Raw genomic sequence first — 11481 nt, 5'->3', positions numbered from 1 at the left:
GTGTATTTCTGACAAGTTCTTAAGAAGCTTAGGACTACTGTGTATTTCTGACAAGTTCTTAAGAAGCTTAGGACTATTGTGTATTTCTGACAAGTTCTTAAGAAGCTTAGGACTACTGTGTATTTCTGACAAGTTCTTAAGAAGCTTAGGACTACTGTGTATTTCTGACAAGTTCTTAAGAAGCTTAGGACTACTGTGTATTTCTGACAGATCTAGAGATAAAATGAGACTACAGCAGAAAGAGAAGCTTAATGGAGAAGAGGTTTCACTTGGAGACTAAGCTTTTTTAATTGTATAGAGAGTACGTGGTAAACATAGGTTCACACTGTAGGGGGAGAAGGTCAGTGGAGTCGTAAGGTATGAATCTGACTGTGACTGGTCATGCTGTGTGCTAAAAAAATGCTTGGAATTAGTTCTGACCCATTTCACAGACACCATCAGCCAGAGCCAGGAAGGTTTCCAGAAGGTGAGACCCCTGACTCACATGCTCCTTAGTGTGGGACCCCTGACTCACATGCTCCTTAGTGTGGGACCCCTGACTCACATGCTCCTCAGTGTGGGACCCCTGACTCACATGCTCCTCAATGTGGGACCCCTGACTCACATGCTCCTCAATGTGGGACCCCTGACTCACATGCTCCTCAGTGTGGGACCCCTGACTCACATGCTCCTCAATGTGGGACCCCTGACTCACATGCTCCTCAATGTGGGATCTCTGATCCACATGCTCCTCAGTGTGGGACCCCCTGATCCACATGCTCCTCAGTGTGGGACCCCCTGATCCACATGCTCCTCGTTGAAGGATCCCTAATTCACATACTCCTCAGTCCTTTAGCATTCAAAACGTAGTTTTGAAGTGGTCAGTCCCTTAAGGCTGAGGAAATGACAACCTCAACGCTCCTTGTTCAAAGTTGATGGACTGATTGTGTAACGAAGAACAAAAGTGCACAATACTGTGATTGGAACAATATACAAATAACCCTCACATAGGAGAGAGAAAAGCTTATGACGACGTTTCGGTCCTCCTCCTCCTCCTCTTCAGTGCAACAATCAACCATCATAATCTTACAATAATTTATATTTTTCTGGAGTCCAACAATACATTTTTCCCCCAGATACCTCAACACTTCTGCAACTTTCTTTCCCTCATCAAGTCTAAGATTCACCTAACACTTTAAATAATTTGCGAAATAATGCAAAAACCATCGAGCACAAGATGAGGACCTTGAGTGCTAGCAGGGACTTTCTTTACCATGTACGTCAAGTGTTCTCTCTTGAAACTTAATTTCTCCGTGAACATTTAGGGTTGGGATAGGCCTAAAGCGATTGAAAAACAAGGGCAAGCGTATATACGTATATACACGAACGTGTATATACGTGGATGAGGGAGGATATGTTTATATTTAAATAAGTATAAGTGTGTATATGACACAAAAATTGGCACCTTGATATCAAAGTTCGTTTTACAATGCATAAGTTTTCAACAATGAAAACTTCCGTTATGAAGTTATACAAAAACATTGCAGAAGACAACCCAGCCGCAACACTGACGTCAGGAGGTAAAGTGAACGTCAGAGAAATGTCCAAGAAACAAGACTGACGTCTGGTAGTGAGAGCTGAAGCAGACTCTGTGGCAGTAGTGCTAAAATAACACTCATTATACCAGAAACTGAGTTACTAGTATTAGTCGTAGCATAAGTGGAAGCAGTAGTAGTTGTGTGTCGTCGTAGTAGTGTTAAGAATAGCAGCAGCAGCAGCAGCAACAGCAGCAGAGACAGCATCAGCAGACACCACTGACACCGGATATCCCTTTCTTACTCTCGAGGCCAGATGGCTAGCTATCACAGTGTGACGTGAGGACCTCCTGTGTAAATCAACGAACAGTAAGCAGGACCATCATGAGCAAGCAGCTGAGAGCTCGTTCCTAGCTGAGCTGACGCCCGCCCGAGGGTCAGTCAAGTTTGTGAACCATTCTCGAGTTTCAGCAAGTTAAGATATTTTGTGACGACGAATTCAAGAAGATTATACAACGTCAGAAAGAGAGAAGGCACTTTGGGAATTGGGGTTTGTAAGAACTGTTCTCCTGGAAGCGGAAATCTGAGGATTTAATATCTTAAAGAAGAGTTCTTCACCTGGAAGTTACTTTTATAAGAGAGTACCTAAGTACCAGTAGTAAGCTACGGACAGTACCTAAGTTAAATATCAGCAGTAAGCTACGGACACTACCTAAGTTAAACATCAGCAGTAAGCTACGGACACTACCTAAGTTAAACATCAGCAGTAAGCTACGGACAATACCTAAGTTAAACATCAGCAGTAAGCTACGGACACTACCTAAGTTAAACATCAGCAGTAAGCTACGGACAATACCTCTAAGTTAAACATCAACAGTAAGCTACGGACAATACCTAAGTTAAACATCAACAGTAAGCTACGGACAATACCTCTAAGTTAAACATCAGCAGTAAGCTACGGACAATACCTCAAAGTTAAACATCAGCAGTAAGCTACGGACAATACCTCTAAGTTAAACATCAGCAGTAAGCTACGGACAATACCTAAGTTAAACATCAACAGTAAGCTACGGACACTACCTAAGTTAAACATCAACAGTAAGCTACGGACACTACCTAAGTTAAACATCAGCAGTAAGCTAATGAAGCAGAAGAATAAGACGGCTCCCATGATTCATTCAGTGGCCATATTCATGGTCTTCACCATCAACACCATCGCTGCTCAACAAGGTAAATCATTTAACAATGTTATTCACTGAACCACAACCTTCTTAGAAGAATTTAGAGTTTTTCCCTCTCCGTCTTTCTCTTCTTCTTTGTCTTATTGTCTTATTTTTTTTTGTTCCCCTATATTGTCTCTTTCTTCGTCTTTATTTTCTTCTTCAGGTGCTATAATTATTTGTGTTGTTGGTACCTCTCGCTGTTCCAACTGTCACTGTCAACCAACCAAGAATAAATTACTTGCTATTAATATGTGACTTCTTAGGTTTTAATAATATATGCAGTTGGTAAATGATGAACTGGGTTTAGAGCCTAATTACACTAGGATCATTAAGGTCATTAAGGTCATTATGTAAGGATTACAATGGTAATAAGTCACTTTGTCTGACTTTTTTGTGTTATCCCAGGTTCTCTACACATATGCTGCTATGTATGATAATTCTATGTAACTGTATTTGTGTATACCTGAATAAACTTCCTTCCTAAGGATGCTAAAACGTGATTTTTTTACATAATTTATCGTTTCAGAGCAGTTTCAAACATTTTCTGACAAATCTCAAGTTTTTGCTACAACAAATTCCTTAAACTGCTCCGAAACCTCGAAATATGTAATACAATCACATGTTAGCACATTTTTCTATAGACTGTAATATTTTGCATATTTTATATCTCGAAAATAAATGTTTAAACTCAATGTTTTCTTACTTAAACCAACATAGAGTGAAGAACAGTGTTGGTAACGCGAGATATATCTCTTATGGCTTTTGTTAAACTTGATAATTGCTCATAAATAACATCAAGTCTGGGATTTCACTGCCACGTTTAACGTGACGTTTAAGCTCGCTAAAAGTGTAAGTTTTCTGTTACTAAACACAATTTTACGAGGAATTTATAAATCAGAGATTCTAGCGTCATTATCTTGCCCGGAAGAGGAGTCACACACACGTATGGGCTCTCTGGTGGTTATTGTAGTTTATGTTTAAAGTTTATCGTCCGCAAGTTAATCTTATTAAATACATTAACATACAAGAGGGATAAAACTATTTTCTCACTGGTGATACTATATATTGAGAGATATACACAACTCAGTGTATATACAATGCTGCTACTGATGGTAACTACGTCATACACGATCCTTGTCGATAAGTGCTCCCTGAGTTGCGGATACAAGGGTCGATTCTCAGCCCCATGCACCGACTTTCAACTAGCAAGTAACCAGCGTGGATTCTAACTTCTCAGGCTCAGTCACATTAACTCTGGAATCTGCGTATAGGATTAGCATCCACCATATCTTGTAATTTATTCCTTTTTACATTTCTGGAACCAGACGGTATTATACTGCCTTTCATGATACAATGAGCTCTCTTGGACATTCTGAGAATGAAGTGGTGTAGGTATAAGCCTTGAATGTTGCCTGGTGTTTGTCAAAGCCAGCTGCTGATGACACTAAACGAAATATTCTCTTTAGTAATGAATAAAGGAGCGAGAGTTGTAAGACAACCAATAAAAAAAAAAATGCTATCACTGACATATATAGCTTACAAGGAGACTGAAAAATACTAAATGATCTCTTCACCGTTAATATTAATACAGGTTCAGTGGTGTATATGTACCCGTATGAGTTTAGAGGCCCACGAGGGCCCACACATAAACAGCCAAGTGTGTACCCAGTCTAAGAGAGGAAAACATCCTGTACCTTGCTATCTTACGGATGATAACATTGTCGTGTATTCCACAACGTTGTTGACACAGTTGATCCAGTAGAGTTTAGTTTGTAATTTATAGCAACATTGTCAGTGTGACAGGATACTTCAGCAGGTTATAAGGTACATGACAAACTTGAGATGTAACGTTAAAAGTGATAATGACAAGATGCAGGACGGACCATACAGCATCCCTCACCCCTCATACCCATTCTTAGTCCCACACTGTTCACAATCTACACTCATACTGACTCAGTGGTCACAACTAAAGCTCATACTGACTCACTCATTGATTACGACTCATTAAGTGGTCACAACTCACTTATTCAGTGTCACAACTAACACCTGTATTCATCTTGTCATGAGTGAACCACCTTCCCAGAGACACATAGTGCATTATATCCATGTCTGTGACTACACATACCGTAAGATAGTATCTTCAACCACACTTCCCTAACCTTGCCGTCACATCTTCCATTACAGAAGGTAGCATCGTCACAACCCAAAATGGATCAAGCGCCAGCTTCCATATTCTAGATGACGATTCACATGATTCCACGATTTACTTCTGGACTCACCACAACAACACGGCTGTCAAACTTGACATCATAACCAACTATAACGTAACAAAGCATTTCAACATCACTCAGCCTGATGTCTGGCACATCGGATACCTCACTCAACCAGTGACTGTGTGTATTAAATAATAACAATTATTATTATTATTTTTATTATTATTATTATTATTATTATTATTATTGTTGTTATTAATTCTACAAGTACATGTACAGCGTATACAGACCATAGCTGACGTCAGTGACATGCTATACAGAAATCCCCTTTTTGCGCAGAGCATTTCTGGCAAATTAGGTTAATTCTGTTTCAAGATGCGACCCACACCAGTCCTCTAACACCCAGGTACCTACTTACAGGGTCAGCAGGTGTCTTAAGGAAACACTCCCAAATGTTTGTACACGTACCGGGGATCGAACCACGGACCTCAGTGTGTAACCTGAGTGCGTTCCCAACCCAGCTATGGGACACTTTGCCTGCTGTGTGTGTATACTCCCCTAGATATTCATATATGTGGTTGCCTGAGTCAAATCACAGCTCTTGACCCGATCTTTTCGCTTGCAGCTTCAATACCCGTATCTTACCTCTTCTTAAAGCTGTGTATGGATCCTGCCTCTGCTACTTCACTGTGTGTGTGTGTGTGTGTGTGTGGTGTGTGTGTTGTGTGTGTGTGCGTGTGTGTGTGTGTGTGTGTGGTGTATGTGTGGTGTGTGTGTGTGTGTGTGTGTGTGTGTGTGTATGTGTTCAGTCTTCGATAATTTTATATTATATAATAATTTATATAAATCTCCTCAAATAAATAATTCCAAAAGTCAATCACTCTATTTACAAAGAAATTTTTTTCATTATTGATTTCTTTCATCTTTTTCTTCAACTCTTGTCAACAAACCTGAGCTGTAATTTAAATGGCTATCCCAGTCAACTTTCTAAACACCAGAATATAATCCATCTTCCACTCGTCTTCAAATTTAATTTCCTGTAATGAATTTTTCAAAGTTCAGAGTTATTCTTCTATACGTTCGTTAAATACTCAAGTTGTTATCCCATCTGTTCCCAGAGATTTTTATCTTATCAACATTCAGTAACACTTTCTTCTTCAGTAATTTCAACAGCCACTGACTCAGACGTCTGTGATTAAAATCCTCTATGTTAAAAATATTTTTTATGAACGGTGTCTAAAACGTTTTATCATAATTCCTCACATAATTCCTCACATAATTCCTCACATAATTCCTCACATAATTCCTCACATAATTCCTCACATAATTCCTCACATAATTCCTCACATAATTCCTCACATAATTCCTCACATAATTCCTCACATAATTCATCACATAATTCCTCACATAATTCCTCACATAATTCCTCACATAATTCCTCTCATAATTCCTCACATAATTCATCACATAATTCCTCACATAATTCCTCACATAATTCATCACATAATTCCTCACATAATTCCTCACATAATTCCTCACATAATTCCTCACATAATTCCTCACATAATTCCTCACATAATTCCTCACATAATTCCTCACATAATTCCTCACATAATTCCTCACATAATTCCTCACATAATTCCTCACATAATTCCTCACATAATTCCTCACATAATTCCTCACATAATTCATCACATAATTCCTCACATAATTCCTCACATAATTCATCACATAATTCCTCACATAATTCCTCACATAATTCCTCACATAATTCCTCACATAATTCCTCACATAATTCCTCACATAATTCCTCACATAATTCCTCACATAATTCCTCACATAATTCCTCACATAATTCCTCACATAATTCCTCACATAATTCCTCACCTCACATAATTTCACATAATTCTTCACATAATTCCTCACATAATTCACATAATTCCTCACTCACATACGTCCTCACATAATTCCTCACATAATTCCTCACATAATTCCTCACATAATTCCTCACATAATTCATCACATAATTCCTCACATAATTCCTCACATAATTCCTCACATAATTCCTCACATAATTCCTCACATAATTCCTCACATAATTCCTCACATAATTCCTCACATAATTCCTCACATAATTCCTCACATAATTCCTCACATAATTCCTCACATAATTCATCACATAATTCCTCACATAATTCATCATATAATTTATCACATAATTCCTCACATAATTCCTCACATAATTCCTCACATAATTCCTCACATAATTCCTCACATAATTCCTCACATAATTCCTCACATAATTCCTCACATAATTCCTCCTCAGCGTCAATAATTTTGGTATATAAAATACAATTAACTTCTTATTTAACAAACTGGAATAAAATATTTGATTGTAGTTTGTTCTTGTTTAGTATTATTTCCCGTAGTTTCTTTCTCACTCTCTCTTTACATATAACTTTCTTAAACTGTCTCACTTCCTGTATTTACTTCAAATTCTTTCTTTCTTCTTCGCATTTCTCTAACATCTTTCAATAAAATATTTTTCATTATTTTGTCTTACATTTATTTTTTTGGCATAAACTGTTTATTTCTATTTTCATATAAATTATATAAATTATTTATATCTTTCCTTCCAATATTTTTTTTTCTGATAATATATTCAAATGTAAGTGCTAAAAGTGTACGGGTCATGCATCGCCTGAGAGAATGGGAAGCAATGGGGTTTAATCCAGGGAAGAGAAGGGTAGCTTTAGTTACCTGACTCAGGAATATGTTATCATAATAACCTGTGTTATCATCTTGTTCCCACAGAAAGATAACAGGACAGCCGGGATAATAATCTCGCATGCCAAAATCTTCGTTAATTTTGATTATCAGAGAATCAAGTCGATCAGTGTCTCCAGCAACAACCCCGTCTACTGGGCCTTCTGTACGAACCGACGAATCTGTGGTGAGTCTGTCCCAGTCTTCAGTCTACTCACCTAATTGTGGTTGCAAAGGGTAGTGTTGCAGCTCCTGGCCTAACTTCTTCACTGGTCGCTACTAGGTCCTCTTTCTCCTTGCTCCACGAGCTTTACAGATTTTTTATTTTGTATGTGTGTGTGTGTGTGTGTGTGTGTGTATGTGTGTGTGTGTGTGTGTGTGTATGTGTGTGTGTATGTGTGTGTGTGTGTGTGTGTGTGTGTGTGTGTGTGTGTGTATGTGTGTGTGTGTCTGTGTGTGTGTGTGTGTACTCACCTAGTTGTACTCACCTAGTTGAGGTTGCGGGGGTCGAGTCCGAGCTCCTGGCCCCGCCTCTTCACTGATCGCTACTAGGTCACTCTCCCTGAGCCGTGAGCTTTATCATACCTCTGCTTAAAGCTATGTATGGATCCTGCCTCCACTACATCGCTTCCCAAACTATTCCACTTACTGACTACTCTGTGGCTGAAGAAATACTTCCTAACATCCCTGTGATTCATCTGTGTCTTCAGCTTCCAACTGTGTCCCCTTGTTACTGTGTCCAATCTCTGGAACATCCTGTCTTTGTCCACCTTGTCAATTCCTCTCAGTATTTTGTATGTCGTTATCATGTCCCCCCTATCTCTCCTGTCCTCCAGTGTCGTCAGGTTGTGTGTGTGTGTGTGTGTGTGTGTGTGTGTGTGTCTGTGTGTGTGTCTGTGTCTGTGTCTGTGTCTGTGTGTGTACACTGAAGTTAACTACACATGAACACAATCAAGTTAAGACCAGTTTTATTGTTACATTCATAAGGAAGCGCTAAACCCGTAGAGGTCATACAGCACCAGGGAATATAGGAATGGGAACGCAATTCTAATTCCAAGGATCAAAAGCCCATCACCAGCATCATCATTACCTAAAGGAACCTCCATAAGCAACAGAACTCAACAAAGAGACGGAACATAACGGAAGTAAAGCTGAAAATCCCGAAAAGTTAAATGTATTTTGACCCTTAAAACTTTTCACATTTTGGGAGATTTCTATAGTAAAAAGGACAAATCTTGAGGCTCAGATATAACAATTATCGCGACTCTGTGAGGCAGACTTATTAAAAAAGGCTGAATGAAAACATAAGCGATGAATGAAGGAAATAAATGATAGGTGAAATAGACGATAAGTGATGGAGGAATGAAGAAAAAAGAAACACATTAGCTCCTTATTTCTTTTTATCACTTCCTTCAATTAAAGATTTGTTCAGGGGTGTCTAAATTAATTTAATTTATTCGTTATGAAATCTGTCAGTGCATCAGAGTCGCGGGAGACCCACACTCACTGCTCCACTAACCTCAGGAATCTATGTAAAGTCTTGGTCTATATACACTAAGAGACACACCTCTCACTGAATATACATTAATGAATATACACCTTTCGGAGGGAGGGGGTATATACACGGCGAAATGCACACCTCTCATGACTCACACCTCTCATTATATATATACAATGAGATTCAAACACACCTCAGTGTATGTAGTTTGTCACGTCAGCGTCTTCATAATCAGCACAGTGCTGTCTGAAAGACTCAAAAAAAATCTAAGTCAGCTTTGTCACCAGATAAAAAAATTAAAGTTTCCCAAGAATGCTTAACGATAATTGAAATATAATCTGACAATTGATAATATTTTTGTATACAGACGATTGTAACCTCAGATATTACTGGTCAAGCCTTCGAGACAGATATAGATAATCCCTAATTTTGCTGATGATTTATTTTAGGATATATAACCATTTTCTTGTGTTCCTCAGTCCTGGTAAGACCTGATATAAGCAGCAGCGGTGGTACACAGTACGTGGTGGTGCCTCTGATAGTCGTCTGTGTGTTGCTGCTGGTCGTGGTGGTCGTCCTCAGCCTGCGTCTCTTCTGCAAGCATAGTGGTAGTAGCTACTTCCATATCTATGAGAAACCTAGTAAGTCGTGTTGGTTTTGTGTGTGTGTGTGTGTGTGTGTGTGTGTGTGTGTGTGTGTGTGTGTGTGTGTGTGTACTCACCTATTTGTACTCACCTATTTGTGGTTGCAGGGGTCGATTCATAACTCCTGGCCCCGCCTCTTCACTGATTGCTACTAGGTCCTCTCTCTCCCTGCTCCATGAGCTTTATCATACCTCGCCTTAAAACTATGTATGGTTCCCGCCTCCACTACTTCACTTTCCAGGTTATTCCACGGCTTGACTACTCTATGACTGAAGAAATACTTCCTTACATCCCTTTGATTCATCTGAGTCTTCAACTTCCAATTGTGACCTCTTGTGTCTGTGTCCCATCTCTGGAACATCCCGTCTTTGTCCACCTAGTCTATTCCGCGCAGTATTTTATATGTCGTTATCATGTCTCCCCTGACCCTCCTGGCCTCCAGTGTCGTCAGGCCGATTTCCCTCAACCTTTCTTCGTAGGACAATCCCCGTAGCTCTGGGACTAGTCTTGTTGCAAACCTTTGCACTTTCTCTAATTTCTTGACGTGCTTGACTAGGTGTGGATTCCAAACTGGTGCTGCATACTCCAGTATGGGCCTGACGTAAATGGTATACAGAGTCTTGAACGAATCCTTACTGAGGTATCGGAACGCTATCCATAGGTTTGCCAGGCGCCCGTATGCTGCAGCAGTTATCTGATTGATGAGCGCCTCAGGAGATATGCTCGGTGTTATACTCACCCCCAGATCTTTTTCCTTGAGTGAGGTTTGCAGTCTTTGGCCATATAAACTATACTGTGTCTGCGGTCTTCTTTGCCCTTCCCCAATCTTCATGACTTTGCATTTGGCAGGGTTAAACTCAAGGAGCTAGTTGCTGGACCAGGCTTGTAGCCTGTCCAGGTCTCTTTGTAGTCCTGCCTGATCCTCATCCGATTTGATTCTTCTCATTAACTTCACATCATCTGCAAACAAGGACACTTCTGAGTCTATCCCTTCCGTTATGTCGTTCACATATACCAAGAACAGCACAGGTCCTAGGACTGACCCCTGTGGAACCCCGCATGTCACAGGTGCCCACTTTGACACCTCGTCACGTACCATGACTCGTTGTGTACTCACCTAGTTGTACTCACCTAGTTGAGGTTGCGGGGGTCGAGTCCGAGCTCCTGGCCCCGCCTCTTCACTGATCGCTACTAGGTCACTCTCCCTGAGCCGTGAGCTTTATCATACCTCTGCTTAAAGCTATGTATGGATCCTGCCTCCACTACATCGCTTCCCAAACTATTCCACTTACTGACTACTCTGTGGCTGAAGAAATACTTCCTAACATCCCTGTGATTCATCTGTGTCTTCAGCTTCCAACTGTGTCCCCTTGTTACTGTGTCCAATCTCTGGAACATCCTGTCTTTGTCCACCTTGTCAATTCCTCTCAGTATTTTGTATGTCGTTATCATGTCCCCCCTATCTCTCCTGTCCTCCAGTGTCGTCAGGTTGATTTCCCTTAAGTGTGTGTCTGTGTGTGTGTGTGTGTGTGTGTGTGTGTGTGTGCGCATGTTACCTCTCTCTCTCTTTCTCTCTCCCTCTCTCTATTTTCCGCCCAACATACCAATATTTTAATAAGTTAT

General features: G+C 40.0%; 1 protein-coding gene across 2 annotated transcripts in view; it reads left to right on the top strand.

The window, feature by feature from the left end:
• The first annotated feature begins 2450 nt into the window (after positions 1-2450).
• Positions 2451-11481, top strand: part of LOC128691044 (uncharacterized) — a 10042-nt gene continuing 1011 nt past the window's right edge. The window contains exons 1-4 of one of the 2 annotated variants that reach the window (XM_053779837.2): positions 2451-2744; positions 4922-5130; positions 7765-7903; positions 9694-9855. In XM_053779837.2, the coding sequence (XP_053635812.2) occupies positions 2657-2744; positions 4922-5130; positions 7765-7903; positions 9694-9855 (598 nt within the window). In that variant the 5' untranslated portion in view covers positions 2451-2656. The remainder of the gene's footprint in view (positions 2745-4921; positions 5131-7764; positions 7904-9693; positions 9856-11481) is intronic. The other variant, XM_070089205.1, reaches the window with a different exon arrangement.

Source organism: Cherax quadricarinatus, chromosome 27 (genome assembly GCF_038502225.1).
Source record: "Cherax quadricarinatus isolate ZL_2023a chromosome 27, ASM3850222v1, whole genome shotgun sequence".
Lineage (NCBI taxonomy): Eukaryota > Metazoa > Arthropoda > Malacostraca > Decapoda > Parastacidae > Cherax > Cherax quadricarinatus.
Note: the sequence above shows the minus strand (reverse complement) of the source record. Positions and strands in the feature narration are given on the sequence as shown.